Below are 17,367 nucleotides of genomic sequence, written 5' to 3'. Positions count from 1 at the left end.
AGATGTTATGAGTCATGAAGTTAGCAGGCCACAAAGCCTTTTATATTAGTTGCTGACTCTATCCAAGCTCTGTAAGATCATCATGAAAAGATATGAGAAAGATTTGTGACTGTCTTGAAATTCATTAATTATAGATGTTGTGAATTAATCACATAGGCTCATCAGAGTGTAATTTAATTCCAGAATACGTCAAGAGGAGTCAATCTGCATGTCATACTGCAAAAATGAGATAGATATAGTATATTAGATTTTATGCATTAACCTAATAACCTTGTCACAAAAAGTAAGACTTCTATCCAGAATTCGTACTTAAAGGAATGCCTTTGATTTGTTCGTGTAAAGCCACAGTACAGACTACAGACTTAAAGCTAACTTCTAAATGTGCTATTCAAGGTGCTTATTGAAAAGACACTTGCTTTTAGTGAGTGGTATTTGTTTTAACTGGAAGTGATTACTAAGGTGGTCTTTTCATAAATATTTACAGCTTGACATTCTGCTGAAATCAAAATCCCTGTTCATCACAGCATGTGCTCCTAACTTATGGTTAATTGATCTGACAAATGGGTACTGAATATGTGTACCTTTGTGTTACAGTCATGATGTTCTCTGCTATTGGCATATTATGCAAATCTTTGTGATTCCAAGGAATGTATAATTGGATACATATTTTATTCCTGGCCTTAATGTCTCCTCATCCTAATATTCTATACTACATATTATGCTTTTATTTACATCTCCATTCTGTTCTTAATTTCAAATGTCATAACCAGGAACTTCTAGTTTTCAGTTATTAATGCAATGACTTAGTTTAGGTGTTCTATCACATACTGTCCATACATTGTTGTTAATGAAATTAGATTTCTCTGATGACCTCAATATTGGAACAAGTTTATTTTTTCAACTTTTGCTTGTACAAGTTGAAGTTGGGTTTTCATGATGCTCATTAACCCCCAAACCATATTTTGTGTACCAGTATAGTTTGAAAATTCTCAGTCCATGATTTGTTACCTTATTTTTAATATGCTATATAATATTGCAGTTCACCTAATTTTATTTAATTTCCTTTTCTCTAATGCAGGGTTGGGAAGAAACTGTGGATGCTGCAGTCTCTTACTTATTAAAAACTTGTTTGTCAAAGAGCTCCAAGGAGCAGGCCCTGACTCTCAGCAGCCAATTGTCCATGCCCAAAGATACCAGCAGACTGAAGAAAAACATCACCCTCTTCTGTGATAGATTGGCCAAAGGTGGTCGCCTTTCATTAAGTACAGACTCAGCCACTCAGCAAGCTGCTGTCATGCCAGGTAAAGACATGAAGTTCATGAATGCTCAGAATCCAAAGTATTTATTTGCATATTAAAACTAAAAATTTTGCATGTTTTATTTTATTGGTAGTTTGTTTTCCATTGATTGTGGAAACCAAACACTGCTGGTTGTCACTGACAAGTAGAATGACTTAGGTAATAAGATAATTTGAATTCTGAAGTTTTTTTCTCATTTTATTCCACACTTATTGTTGCTCTTACACAATATGCACAGTAATGCAGCGAATGAAATACAGATGGTCATTGTTATGCTGAAAATTCTTATCACTTATTTCTTTGTACTTATCAATTGGATGAGTGCATGTGTATGTTTCTAATGTGATGGAAAAAGAAGTCCTGTTTTCTTGATAAATTAATATATTTGTATTAATGGCTTTATGTCATATCCATATGATAAATCATGAAGTAGTGATAGCATTAAATAAAAAAAGCTGCAACTTTAGAAAGTACTAGTTGTCTGGGTGATATCTCACAGAAAGCATGAAATTGAAGATGAAACTAATTTGAGTATGTGTTGAGTAATATTTCCCATCTAGAATAAGAATGTGGGCAAGATTTCACAATAATTTACATTAATGTCATGGAATTATTATTTTTAAAGGAAATGATATTATTATTCTTTTCTGTATTCTTACTTTTTAGTTATAGTGGGAGCAAAGTTATACTTTTTCTGTGGAGTCTGAAGCTTAGCATCTTTGTACTCTTGCAAGACATTTTCTTCCTGCTGTTTTTCTCCAGTGAGATAGACTCTTAATAAACATCAGATACTCTTGGTGACTTGGAAACAGGTGTTTTTTCCCCCATCTTACTGCTCCAAATCTGGATCGGCTGTTTGTTCAGCTGTATAGTGTCCTAAACCCTAATATCACTCTGGTCTTTAACCTCAGCGACTTCCTTCTCCTTCAGCAGTCTTCGCATATGTAAGGAAAAGTTTGTATTTTATATAGACATCATGCTTAAAACTGGGAGTTGATTTTGTTGGCTTCATGGATATTGTTTTTGGTAAAGATTGGCGTTGTGTTAGGGCAGTATCTTGATTATCAGTATTTTGCTTTCTTACATTATGAAGATTAATTAAATTCTTGTTTATTATAATATGAATGGTCTGTACAATGTTTCAACAACTCAAAAGTCCTTGTTATGTGCAGCCTTCTTTTGCATGTGCCACTATAAATGAGCTGGTAAAACAGCTGCAGACTATGCAGTGGTAGAAATTCTCTAAACATGTATTAATTTACGTTAGTGTTACACTGTTGCCATCTCTGGAACCAGACTCATAATCGTGTGAAGTAACGAAGTGAGGCAGAGTAAGTGTCATATTGGCTTTACAAATTTCTGCTAGTATTTCTTTGCAACACTAAAATATGTGTGAAGGGTGTTTAAATTGTTGAACTTTGATAATATGACCATTGCTTTTCCTTTTAAGAATTTTGAAAAGGTGTGAATAGTTGCAGTTCAACTTTTTCTGCCTAAGCTAATAAGGTGAATTGATTTAATAAGGAAATTCACTTCTTCCTATTCAGTTCACTAGTGTTATTGAGTTCAAGGAACTCTGCGATTAGATTATGATCCTGTTAGGAAAGGAGTAAAATTTGTAAATATTATAAACCAATTAAAAGAAATACTGCTTTTGACAGACTTTGCATTTACTCATTAACTGTTCAAAGGATATAATTTTTGAAAGAGGTCGAAACTAAAAAATGTTATCTTAATTAATGAGATGCTCATTAGAAATAAATACTTCTGTCAAATGGTATTTGAGTAGTTACCCTCCAGCAGGATATGCTATGTGATTTGAAACTCTCTGTGTTTGTCTTTGAACAACCTGAGAAAACTTGGAAAAACTTCTTTATTCTTTTTGAGAATAAAGGTTTTACTGACACTTTTTAAACATGTTTGTCTTGTCACCTATTCAGGTTTTCTCTGGTCATCTCTAGCTTGGCAAGTAATGTGGTGTCTTAGAAGCAGGTCTGCAGGCAGAAGGAGTTGAGGCTGGCAACATGATTTGTGTCTTGTCTGTGTTTCAGAACTAGCTCTGTGCCTGTACTGGCTCTTCATTAGCAGTTGGGGTGCTCCAGGTACATTCCTGGAATTCATCTGCCTGGCTAGATTTACCTAAAATAAATGAATTCCTGTGCTGAAGACCACTCCTCAATACGAAAACAGTTCTGTTAGTGGGGAGAATAAAAAAAAAATTGACTCACTCTTGAGTCCAGCTAAAAGCACCTGTTTTCTCTACACATGGAAGAAATTGAGAATGGTGCCTTATAAGGGGAAACCAATATACAAAATACCTGTGCTGTTGAGTCAAGAGCTCTTTAATAATACCTAGAAAATAGAGAAACTCCTTTTCCCGTCCCTTAAAAGATGAACTGGAATAGGTAGAGGAGAACGAGGTTGAACCATATGTGGAGAGGGAGACTGAGAATTGTATTTGTATCTGAGGCTTTATGGTGCAGTAGTGGATGATAATGTAGGGGCAAGTTCTTCAGGATGTTTAAGTTCCAAGCCAAGCCAAAGACAGTCCCATAATTATTCAGTAGAGTAACCAGCTGAGGATTTTGTTCAGTGCCACTTTTTCTTAAGCCCATTCTTTTGCTTAATGATGAAAACCCCTTTTACCATAGCAACCAACTTTTAAAAAATTCTTTTAAAGTGCTAAGGACCCTTCTAGCATTGCAGCACTGTAGCAATAGGCTCAATTTCTAGAAGTTATATTTAATATGTTCAAGATGGTGCACCGTGAAATCTAGAGAAATTGCCTGAAGCTGCATTGAAAAGCTGATGATTATCTTGAAGTGTGCAACTATTTGAAAGATGCCTTCAAAAGTAGTTGTCAGTATTTGTAGTTAATCCTAGAGTATATGTTAGAGGTAGACCATGGTCTCTCCTGGGTCTGGTTTTGTTCACTATTTTCTTTAATAGCTTCAGTGATGGGATATGGGCATGAGTGTTAAAATTGTGGCTTTGCAACAAGCTTGCAATAGTTTGAGGTGTATTGAGAGAGCTATAATGCTGATCTTGATAAATTAGAGGAAGATATAAAGTTCTTAGGATTTTCTGTTGAAACAAGTGCCAAGGACTCTAGCAAGTAAGAATCTGACAAACTAAAATTTGAGAAATAATTCCATAAGCACTATTGCCATAGGATAGGCTCGTGTGGTTATATGGGACCATCAACTGAATAAAAGACAGAAATATGTTTCCACTAAAGGTGAATTTCAACTTTGGGTTGTAGTCATATGACTTTTAATGAGGAGATATGATTATTTCTTTCTATTCTTCTTGAGTAGGATTCAAGAGGAGCACAATTTAAGGAAAACCTAGACAAATTGAATAAAGTTCAGTTTTGTTTCTTCTGAGGGAAAAATAGAGAAATTTCAGGAGGGACATGATAGTTTTCCAGTATGTGAGATGTTCTTATATGGGTGATTAAAATTTAATCAGAATCATTGGCTAAATATGATTATAGCTGTAAACCACGTCAGGCTATATCGTGTACTGTGTTGCCTTTGGCAATGCATAAATGGCTGGATGAGAGGAACAGTGAGGGGTTAAGGGCGTGGTGCCAACCCAAAGTGTGGGTCAGTGCCAGGGAAGTGCTTGGAAAGGTGCTGTAGACCACCCACATTGTCGTGTATTGAGTTTAATGGGTGTGAGAATTTATAGCATAAATCCTGGTGACCTGCAGTGAGTTAATTCTGTAGCTTTTAATGGTCTCTTATAATATCTGTGTGCTGTACAGGATTACTTTTAAAATCTTGATAAGTATTAAGTGTGGATGTTTGAAGACTTGTTTAGATGTCAGTCTGATTGGAGGTCTGTTTATAATATTGCTTCACCCATATTTTGGGAAGCTCCATCAATCTTTCATTAGAATGCTATCCTACTTTTCCTATAATAGTTCCTGATGTGATGTGCAAATAGTGCCTGTATCAGTTCAAGGCTTTGTTCAAGCATGGATTTTAAAATTTAAATAAGGACTTTTATGTTTTGTTAGACCATCCTTTTTCTTCTAACTTGTTTTTTAACTTGACTTCAGTATTTTATCATCTCTTGGCTTCATTAGGAGATCATTGTACTGTGCTTTATCATGATTTACTCACATAGTTAAGTGTAGCTAGAGCAGTAGAAAAAATTATTATTTAACCAGAAACTCAATTACTGATCTCCATCACTGGAATCTGTGGAATGCCAAAGACAGTCACCTTCCCAGATGGCTGAATCCTTAGAACTGAAATTATAAGGAAAAGGAAGAATATTTTTCATCCATGAAATAGGGTAAAAACTTTGTGGAAGTGTAATATTTGAAAGTTATATAAAAGTTAGAGGTAGAAGGCAAGATGAATGCCCATCTAGTTTTTCCCTTTGTGTTACAAAGGGGTTAAGGGATTCAGGACATCAATGACAGAGTTCATCTGAACTCATAAACACCTTGAACGATACCTTGATAGCTGTTATAGTAGCTTAGTGTCTGTGTTGGAAGGTTTTCATAATGTTTGATATACATGGTTTTTCCTGCAAATCAGTGTTGTATTGTGAATATCGAAAGTGGAGCTGGCAGTTAATGATGTTCTTTAATTGTTTAAAACTTTGGAATGTTTTTAGTACATTCCTCCAGTAACTTTTCTTTTACACTAATTGTGACAAAATACTAGCATTTTTTCTATGAATGATTTTCAATCTTATTCTTTGTTTTCTGAAATGGAGTACTTATCCTTTAGTTTGTGCAGGAAGTATATTGTACTGTACTCAGCCCTATCTCAAATTCAAGACCCTTTTCTACAAATTTGTTTCCTAACCAGATGTTTCCCATTCTGTATTTATACAGAATCAGCATGATAGTGTTTACTTGACTAGATACTTTGTTTTAATAGTTTCTTAATTTATGAGGTTGATTATAATGTTATTTTGTATAATAATGGTTCTGCCATTCTATGAATGGGTAAATGCAAGCTTTAAAGGCAATGTCCCTTACCACATGAAGTATATATATGCACCCAGATTCTATATTCATACTTTAGAAGACAGATTTTTCTAGGGTTTCTTTTCCTTGCATAAGCTTATAAAAACCTGTTTTCAAAATCTTGTGGTGGTATTTATGAGGGAATACTGCTCCTTTGAAAGCTGTTTTCTTCACTAGAAAACTGGGATGAAACAGAATGTGTCATATTCCTTAAGGAACTCTCTGTTTACATGCTATTAAACTTGGGGAGAATGTTAGTACTAATTGGAAAAACATGTGGATTTGAGATCCTGGGAGAGTAATATTAATTTATATATGAGAATTAGACATAAATATTGCTGCAAGTTCTTAAGACACTGAGTGTATCTGAAGAAAGACTAGTAATAGTTTGATCTGAAGAAATAGGATTTTTGTAGTTGCAAATTCCTCTCTTACACCCTTAGTTATGAATTCTTAATTGCTCATTAGTGGAAGAGAACATGCAGTATAAAGTCAAGTTCTTCCAGCTTTAAGAGACTTAAATTCAGAATATTTTGAAAAATGTAGTGGCTTCCATTTGCACTCACACAGGTTCTGGTCTGTGTTTGTAATGCTATCTTGGTAGCAATTACAATAACTTTTTTTTCCCCTGGAGAAATTAGAATCGTGTAGTTTGAATTTCAAGTAGCCTGAAGAAGGCACAGATACAGAAGTTGGCCCTGAGGCCCAGAGAATGCTTTGGAACCACCAACAGATACTTATAAAAATCGTATGAGGCTGGCAGAGCATGGTTTGAGATCTTTTCTTCTAACTTATGTATTGGTGTAGTTTGAATTTCAAGTAGCCTGAAGAAGGCACAGGTACAGAAGTTGGCCCTGAGGCCCAGACAATGCTTTGGAACCACCAGCAGATACTTATAAAATCATATGAGGCTGGCAGAACATGGTTTGAGATCTTTTCCTGTAACTTATGTATTGTGAGCTTGAGACCATGATGCATTGTCAGTTTTATGTAGCCCCTCATGGGGGTGCAAAGAAGTGGATAAAAAGATGGGTTGTTTCTCACTGATGTGACACAAGTCCAGTGCTGTTTATTTCTGCACAAGACTGTAGTCCATAATGAAGTGTGATGCTCACTTGAGATATTTTCCATATATTTTCTGTAGGAATAAAATTTTGAACTACTTTTTTAGTTTTTTCCTTTAGTAACCCTTAAAATGATGTTTTTAGTTTTTTTTCTTATTTTAGATTTAACATATTGGGTATTCAGAAAGATTTTTAGGACTGCTTAATAAATCTTTATAAGGAAGAATATTCACAAAGGTTGTGAAAGTACTTGAAAGGATTTTGTAGACCTGAGCACTGGTCAGGGCTGACTGATGAAACTGGTGGTCATTGACCAAATTAGATTCAGCATTTTCCCCATCTTTATCATAGTACCTCTCACCTGCATCCACTCTTCCTTATCTGCTTCCATTCAAGTAGCATTTACAAAAGTGTCTAAAGGACATTGGTAAATATCTTTGAATTCAGGAAATCTAAACCTTAGTAATAGTGCTTATTTCTCAATGAAAATCACTTTACTAAGGACTTTTTCCTTAAATGTACCTGAAGACTTTTACTACCCAAAGCACATTATAATGTGTCAATTAATTCCTACAGATTTCTCGGCACAGGCCCTTAAATATTAAATTGACATTAAGTGACTTAAATTGTTGTAAGGCAAACTCTAACTCATCTTTTCTAACTTACTTAAAATCATACAGGTTGATCAATTGAATAACTTTATGGATTTCCCTGGGAAGTGGGTTGTTTACAGTCAGTGAAAAAATATTTTTTTAATGTATAATAGAAAACTGAACTCCTCATTTAAATAGACAGTAAGACTTTTTTACATTTGCTGGCTAAATTTATTTAATATATGTATATGAAGTTTAGCCATGTATTACTGAAGTATTGCATTCATTATTCTTCATTTTCTTAAGTGCTCAAAACTTGTATTTACCTGTTTTGAAAGTTAATGTGTATTTGCACATTGAAAAGTTGTGTACTGCTTGTATTGAAACCAAAACAGACCTATCATCACTGTATAAGTCTTTTTGAAATTCCCATCTTTTTCATACTGCCTTAAGGTAAACATAAATTTGGTAAAATATCTACTGTCTTCTCCTGTTAGTTCTTCCTTCTAGTAAGGCTACCACTCACTTTTTTGCCCCCTCTGGTTTTCCTGAATTGTTTCTGTGTTTCTCCTCTCTGCATTTGGCTTCACTGGTTTCCATCTCCAACATATGCCCTTTGATATCCATGCAACTCCATGGAGAATCTCTTCACTGTGGTAGCTGGAGCAAGTACCCCCATCACTAGCCACCCAAGGGAGTAAATGAGTCGGACAGGGAGAGGTGCCAACAAAAGGATAGGAAGATCTTTTCCTGGTCAGCTGTCAATCTGGGGCCCCCAAAGCAGTAACTGCAGGGAAAATCCTGTGGTACCAGTCTGAATCTCTCAGGCAGGGAGATTTTTACAAGGTTTGACAAAGGCGTAACAGAGACTAAATCCATAAACAGTGCAATCATTGTGTGCTTCTGTGTCCAATTTGTGAAGCTCTGCATGGCTGAACTGTTGTGCCAGTTTAAGCATAACTTTCTTCTCTCCATCTAATTGCAATGATAATCACAAAAGAATGATAAGAGCAAAGACATTGCTCTGACTCTTGCAGCCCTCGGCCTTGTCATATGCTCCTGTTAAATTGTGTTTGAGCTAACAGTGAGATATGGTATAGTATATAATGGAATGTGATGCAATCATGATGCAATGCTGCAGCTTTAATTCAACTTCTAGTTTTTTGTGTTGAAAATATTTCTTCAGAATATTATCAGCTGTGCACAATGGGCAGTTCTACCTTGATATAAAAGCCTAGAAATAAGTAAATAGTGATATATCAAACATTTTAAGCTAATTGTTTGGGTTCTATTATTGAGACTAAAATATGTCCCTTGTCCCATAAAGCTGATGCAGTGAAAAGGAAGGGGAGTAGCAAGTCATTAGGGAGAATTCTGGGAGAGCTTACAGCAATGAGTTTTTGTGGTTCCTGAAGAAAAGCTTAAGAACAGTTTAGTGGAGCCAGAAACTTGATTGCTTGGCTTTCTGATGTGGATCTTTACTCTTTGTAATTTCTTTCCATTTTAACTTCCTTAGCTCTTTAAAACTTTTATTTCTATTGTTTTAGTAACTTTGGTCATTTATTTATGTGGAAAGGAAAATTGAACTATGCAGGAGATAAGTGATGTTCCCAAGGTCATACAGTAATACCTGTGTATAAACAGAGCTCAAATATGCCTTGCAGTCCTGTCATAGCTCCTACATGCTCTTTTTAAAAAGTGTTTTACTATTAAAACACAGATTGAGAGATTGTGGTGAGCCTAACAACACATTGCAGCCTGTTCCTTACATCATTTAGCTTGGTTCAGGTGAGTGCACTGAAAACAGGAACTCTGAATGTCAGACATGGGAAGAAAGTAGGGAACAATGTCTGAGGTGGTCTTTAATTTTAATTTTAATTCACTTGGTCAACTTTCATCACCCTGCAGGACTCAAACGATATTTCCCCAAGTGGTTAATTTTCAGGGATTTTATAAATAATGGTAAAGCATTTGAATATTTTTTTTTAAATTGAAATTAAAGCACTGATAGAAAATATAAGCTTTTTTTTTTTTCCTCAGGGCAATCCAAGTTCCAGTGTTGTGAAAAGGGGAAAAATATGATGGAAGAGTAACAAGACACATTTTTTAGTAGGGTTGTGAAAAGGTTTTTATTATATTGTTTAGAACATCTCCCCTCCTCAATTGATATTACAGCTGGCAAAAACCACAGGGGAAAGGAGTACAAAGGTTAAGAAGGCTAAAGCAATAACATTTTTTAAAAAATGAATAATTTAAAGAGGAAAATGTCATGCATAATGAATAAAAAAGAAATCCCTCTTGAGATTTGGGATTCATTCATTTGTGGTACTATGAAATTTAGTTGGCAGTATTGCAATTCCAACTTGCCTCAACTAAGTACAGTTGGGATCAACACATTAGTGCCTTGGTGTGCACGATTCTATTGCTGGCTCTTTGCGTAGAAATTAAATTTTAATATGTCCTACTTAGGTATAAGTGGTCACAAATGATTCATAATGTTGAGGTAAGCTTTTGGTAAAAATAATTGTCAGTTGAAAAAATTTCCCCTAATGATCCTGCTTGTCACTGGACTTTATTTTCTATGTTGTTTGAAACCTTCAGAGACCACAAGCAACAATAAACTCCTAAAATCTGCATTAATAAGGTAATTGTTCAAAACTATGAAAAAAGTATTGCTAATGGAGAAAAGTGTACAGTCTCTGACCTTCCACTTCAGAAGATTCAATAATAGCAAGTAAAAAAAAGTAAAGCTAAAACCTGGGTAGTTATTTTGAGAGGCTGCAAATATTGTCATTTAATAAAATTAAAGCCAACCTTTAATAATATAGCATAATAATTTTATTTAAAATATGATATTAATGAAGATTCAGTTTTGTATGTCCAATTAGTCTTTGGATTTCCACTTACCAGATTTCTTGGTTCCTCTAAGCTTTTGTTTCCTGTGATATTTGAAGAACAGCCTCTGAGAACAGCTTACATGATGAAGTGCACTGGTATTTGTACATGAGCTACAGGCATTTGAAGACCATAGTTAGCTCTGCAGTTTGCATGACATTACTTTTCCTTTGCAATCCCTATCTGGACAAGACCACCCAAAAATTACAGGGGTTGTCTACCTTTCCTAAGCACAACCATGGTAAATTATCCATCCGCAAATAGTTATAAGCGGAGAGATGATACAGATGAATGAAGCAAGATATGTCAAATATAATGACTTACTCAGTTTCTTCTGACTGGGAGTAGCATCCTTCAGTCAGCAGAGATGCCACTGCTTACACATCAGATGTTGTGACCATTATTTCAGGTACCACAATCCATTTATTTTGCATTTGCTATTTTTGTTTTTTTGGCACATTTCGGTTGAGTAAACCTAATTGTCTTATGCTGCCAAAAATTAGCTACACCTTAGCTGAAATTGCTAGTGTTACATTATTATAAACTGCCCTAAGCAGGTGTGACCAGAATGAGATAGTTATTTGCATAATTTTTTTTAAAATATATGTTGTCACTGAATTTGTCTTACAGCTTTTGAAGGTCTGTTTAATCTTCATTTAAAATAATTAAGTGAATGTTTGGTCTTCAGTTAAAAAAAAATTAAAAACCCACTTGAACAATAAAAGTATTAATGCTATTTTTTTCTTAATATTCAGGTCACTTTAAAATGAAGGTGTTGGTATTTGTGGGATTGATTTAATAATTTCTGTTATGTAGGCAGTGTAAGTAACATGTACGAGTATGGAACTCTGTGGTGAATTAACAGTGTAAAACTATATGTACATCACTAACACCATTTACAGTGTATTTGCTCTTCCACATTACCATAAAGGAGTCCAATAAATCTAAACCTAGTGAAAATTTCATATTTTATACATGCAGAACTGATTTTTCAATTACTTCAGACTTTTTCAGAGCCTAATCCAAATCCTGATGAAATCTGTGGGAGTTTTTCCATAGACTTCAGTAAGCTTTGGCTCAGGACCCCACTTTTCAATTTTTCAAACAGATTTGCCAAAAATCTGCAGAGAGCCAGGCACTTGGAAAGTTTTTACTTGCAAAGTACAGCTGGTTTTGAGTTGCATACAGGAAAGTTCCCAGTGCTTTTTTGAAATAAAAAAATTAGTTTTAAAGGTCTTTTAACTGTAGGTAAAAGGGTGACTTTAACATTTGAAACTGAAATTGCCTTGGGTCTTAGTCTAACCATGACAATCTCTGTACTGGAAGCTTGTTTTTAAAATTCATAACTGTATGATAATAAAGCTCTAAACTGCAGTTTTAATTTAACTTCAGCTAAAATTTTCTTGGGTTGTGAGTGTCAGAGAGCCAGAGATGTCTGTGCTAGTAAATGATTTCTCTTCTTGTTTTGGTAGGGTTTTTTTTTTTTTTTTTCATTTCTGCAGTGGAAAACTACACTGCAATTAAAGAATTATTCCCTGAGGTTAACTGCACTAATTTGAGAGAGAGCTCTTGAGCTTCAGGGAACATGTTACCCAGCCAGCTCCATCTGGTGATGTAGGGTGGTTTTCAGTGCCTCTGGGTGGTTGGATCCCAGACTTGGAGGTAGATGTGATTGGGCATGCTGGGTTTTAGGGAGTGTGAGACACAGCCAGTGCCTCGACCAATGTCACTCATACCCTTGCATATCAGCCTAAGGATTAAAAAGTGCCATTTTAAGGCAGCATCTTGGGTTGTTAATGACAGTCAATGTTCCTCAGTAGGTATGTTGTGAATTGCACCCCCATGGTCTTGATGGATTTTTCTTAGGGATAAAAAGAGCAGCATCTTGAATCTAAATGCCTGACATTGTTACAAAGCTGTGTATCATCAGTATTATACTTCCAATTTTTTTTTTCTGGATTTTTAAAGAATGAGAGCATGTTTAGGGCTGTTCTGCTTTTTGTGAGCAGTCAGCTGTTAAGTCTATTCATGAGACTGGTATCAGTGGTTCAGCTAATATTCACATGGTAAGGGAAGGTCCATAAATTCATGTTTCCATTGCCCCTGTGTTTATTCAGACTTGCCCATCCCTAAAACTTTGATCTGGTGTTTGAGCTGGAAAATGTTATCAAATCAAGCATATGTGGTGCTTCATGACTCTGGTGGATTTTAATTTTTTTAAAATAATTATTTTTTTCCTAATTGTGTCCTGGCTGAAACACAAAGACTGATGATAACAAGGATGCAAAAGGAAAGAGTTCATGAACTTGAATCCTTAAAGTTTAGTTTACATTCAGTTACACTTTGAGGCAAAAGCTTAGCTCACCCTCTACTAATTAGAATATTGCTAAAGAACTAATTAAAAAGTAATGTGTATTTAGCTACATAATGCTGAAGTTCTTTTTTTGGGATTGTAGAAGCCTTCAGTAAACTGGTAAAAACTGCAGGCTTGATGAGTTTCGTGCGATTATCATGGTAGGCTGCATATCTGGTGGGTGTTTGCTGCATGTTCTAAGTTCAAATACCACAGCAGGGTGCTTTGCCAGGAGCTCTCTGTCTTTTGATGAAAGATGTACTTTATTAATTCTGACCCTAACCAAAGTTGACTTATTCCACTTTAAGTAAACTAGTTAACTGTAAATTAGAGATATCACCAAAAAGGGTATTACTTCAAAGTTGGGAAATTATTAGGGGGATGTTCCACTGTTTTAATTGAGTTTCAATTTTAATGACTTACTGTCTTCTATGTAACAATAAACAGCTGTGACACACTCTGTGTTTCAAAGAACATTTACTCAGCCTTTAAATTTACCATTAGAGATCAAAGAGAAGGTCTGATGTATATGGATGATGAAGGATGCCTCAATTCAAATGGATGGGTGAACAGAAATAGTGCAGCTAGAGGTAATAAATATTATGAACAACCTTTTTAATGTAAGTTATGTGGTGCTGAACTATATTAAATTTTACGGCTGCACTAAGAAATCTTTTGTAATTATCTTAAAACTCTATTAGAGTATTGATAGGCATGTGTTTCTTCTAGCACTTTTTTCAAATAAACTTTTCAGTCAAAATTAAGGGTTTTTAAAATGAAAATAATTGCTGGTGACATTCTTGAAACCAGCTTATAAATAAATGGATGCTTGAATTACATATAGGGATTTGTGGAGGACATGTCAGGGTAAAATCTTGTTGAATGATCAGGCTTTCCAATCTTAAAATCTATTTAAATATATATGAATTAGTTGGTTTTATTTTCTCTGAAATGGAGCAGGTTCCTTGTAATCAGAGGAGTCATTAGGGTTATTAGGTTGCTGTTCAGAGATGCTTAAATGAAATTATGAACTGACATTCTCATTTGAATCAGGTTGTTAATAAAGCATGGAACAATGCAAGAGGGTTACGCAGATTAAAGTTAGCGCAATAAATTATGTTAGAGATCAGTCATCTGGTTATTTTTTACCAGAAAGCTGTTGAGATGGAGGAGATTCTATGGAGTAATGTAAAATAGACTCCAGCCAGATATGATGAAGTAGTTAAAGATCTAGAAAGGGTCATATAATGTGTTACAGACAGGATTGTCTTATGTTCCTGTGATTAAAAGTCCTTCTGAAAGTAAGATAAGTTCTTATGATGCCCTTGGCAGTGAACAATTGCCATGTTTCCCTACAAAGGAACTGTATTGGCAGAATTAATACTTTGCAATTATATCCCAGTCTGAGGAGAAAAAATGAAGCAGTTGTGCTTGGATACTTCATTTAATTAGTTATCAAGGGAGAAACGCTTGCTGTGCAATTTTACAACAGATTTCTCAAATATTTTCAAATAAAAAATACTGGTGTGTATGTAGAAAAGAGCCTTGGTTTTGGTCATTTTTGCAGCACATTAAAACCAATTTTCTTCTAGCTTAGTGTGAAATTGATTCTCATGTGGATAAGTTGATTCTCTCTGGCTATTGAGTTGTATATACATGACATCATTTTGGTTAGTGTAGTTACAGTGTATATTGTAAACCCTGTGAAGAAATAGAAGAAGTGTTCCGTTATACTACTCACATTTAATCTATTGTGAATTTGGGTCCATGGTATGTAGAAGATATTCCTTCCAGTGTGTACTTTGTGATTCACTGTAAAATAGGAAGCTTTTTTGGTTACACATTGCAAAACCAAAAAAGCACTTCATTTGTTGCGTCAAATCATTCTTATTTAATGCAGATATGCTGCTTCAGCAGGCATGACCATCAGTGGTTGGGAATAGGTGTTAAGGGAGCAAATAATTCATTGCATATTTGTGGCAAGGTTATGCTAAGGAGAGCTTTATTGTGTCTGGCATATTTGCTAATAAGAAGGAAAGATCTTTGTTGTGGATGCTGTTTGTGACGTTATATTTTTGTCAGTTGAAGAATTACCTTAGTAGAATGAAAAAGGAATAGTAATAGTGGTATATACCATTAAGACTCACCATGGTAGGCTGCTTTAAGAAATTTTTGGCAGGTGCAGCAGTCTGGTCCTTATGAATAGTGAAATAATTGCTTTGATCAACAAGATAAGGATGAAATCCTGGCCCCATTGAAGTTACTGGGAGTTTTGCCATTGACTTAATTTAGTCAGGATTTCTCCTGTTTACTTGACGGTTCTCTGTTACTGTTCTACTAACATTCATGTAGTGTTTGGTAACGTGACTTAGCAGAATGCATGAGAGTGAACCCTGAAGTAGACTCTGTTAAAAGAAGTACCTTCAGAGTCTGAATTCACATCAGGTGGGTGTTTCTTTAGTGTTTGGATAAAAGAAAGGAACAGAAGGTGGGGTTTTTTTAGCTTTTTGCAAATTTGATGTTAGTAGAAAGGAAAACAACTACAGAATTCTGTTCTGGGAGGAAAAAAAACAAGAGGACTGTAGAAGCCTCACTTTTCCTTGTAATTTTCATGCTCTGATGGCAGTGCTATATTCTTGTCTCTGTGACAAGTACAGAGACAAAAGTATAAAGAAAATATGAAAATTGCATTGATTTATTTATATTAATTCCTACTGAGCATCAAATAGTAAACAATCAGGATGCTGTATTCATAGCTGTCCCAAACCCTTTGCAAAGACTGACTTGAACAAATCCCACAAATTTGTTGAAATCTTCAAAGGAGGAGAAGGTAAGGATCAATTGTGGAAGAGAAGAAATAGAACCTGAAAGTACTTATTACTTTCAGTTATAATTATATGTTGCGTTTGTTGCAAATCAAATGCAAAGAATTTAATGACACTTTATCACTTATGTCGTGGGCTGTTGCTGAGAGGGCTTTTTTTGTAATTGGTGCTTAACAAATTCAGCCATTTAGCTGGTACACAAAAACCCCCACAAGTGTTAGTGAGTTCACAGGATAAAATGGACAGTTTGCTTTAAGTAGCATTTCATGTTAGAGAAAGTGCAGATGCTGCTGCAAGATGTATTATATTTCCATAATCAGTGATAGATAACAAGAATTGTTTAACAATCCATATCCTATGTGTGCACTTAAGTCATGGGCAGATCAATAAAAAAAGCATTAAGCCTGGTGCCAGCTGAAGATATTATACCTGCAGGCTGTTTGGCTGTATAATGGAAACTGGATCTGGATTTCAGTAACTCTATTTAGGTAAATCATTATCTAGACAATGTCTTTTCCAATTTCTCTTTTAGTTCTGGGTCATTTTCAAAGGGAAAATCTATATTTAGCCAATGGAGTTTCTTTTTTAGCATTTCTAACAAATATTTTTTTTCTACATATGAACAGAGTATAGCTAGTGTTTTAACGTAAATGATGTAGTGCTTCATAACAATAAAATAATCTTTTATTTGAAGTCAATCCTGAGTTCAATCTGTTAAAATTAATTAGGATAATCTTTCTCAAGGCTTTGAAAACCTCTCATTTATTGTCATATACTCAGAATGTTCGGGGATGTGTTGCATTCTAGCTACTGGTCTGATTTCATAAATTTTGAATGAGGAAGAAAATACATTGGCCTGTAGGGATCTGTTTGTTGGATATGAAATCATGTTCTGAAACTTGCAGTTTCAGAAAAGAACAGAGTTTAGAAGTGTTTTAATCATGTTCAGAGGGGACACTGAATCTTCAATGTGAAGTCTCACACCCTCAAGACAGGCTACCATTGCTCTGCTTCTCTTGATGTTGTAGACATGACCAAATTACAACAAAGGGATAGAGGACACTTTTTTACCAATTATCCTTGGCCTTTTTTTATTCTGTGTTTGAGGTCATTAAGCTTTTTTTATGGAGAGGAGCTGAGACAACCTAACATGTTTCAGTGATCTTGGGAGATTACTTGAAGAGAATCATAATGCCACAGTAAGCTTGGCTATACAATAAATTCTTTATATAACACAGACTTTCACTGGAAGGAAGTTAAGAAGCATGATGTTTACATAATGTGATTTTTTTTTGTTTTGTGGTGTTTTTGATGGGTGTTGTTTATTTATAGACATTGTCCCCAGTCAA

At 34.9% G+C, this 17,367-nt stretch overlaps 1 protein-coding gene across 4 annotated transcripts in view; it reads left to right on the top strand.

Moving 5' to 3' along the window:
- BBS9 (Bardet-Biedl syndrome 9) overlaps positions 1 to 17,367 on the top strand; it is a 287,548-nt gene that overhangs the window by 143,057 nt on the left and 127,124 nt on the right. For all 4 annotated transcript variants that reach the window (XM_039715217.1, XM_039715218.1, XM_039715219.1 and 1 more), the window contains exon 21: positions 1,079 to 1,301. In XM_039715217.1, the coding sequence (XP_039571151.1) occupies positions 1,079 to 1,301 (223 nt within the window). The remainder of the gene's footprint in view (positions 1 to 1,078; positions 1,302 to 17,367) is intronic.

The sequence above is a fragment of the Passer montanus genome, unplaced genomic scaffold, assembly GCF_014805655.1.
Source record: "Passer montanus isolate IOZ18808 unplaced genomic scaffold, ASM1480565v1 scaffold32, whole genome shotgun sequence".
Lineage (NCBI taxonomy): Eukaryota > Metazoa > Chordata > Aves > Passeriformes > Passeridae > Passer > Passer montanus.
Note: the sequence above shows the minus strand (reverse complement) of the source record. Positions and strands in the feature narration are given on the sequence as shown.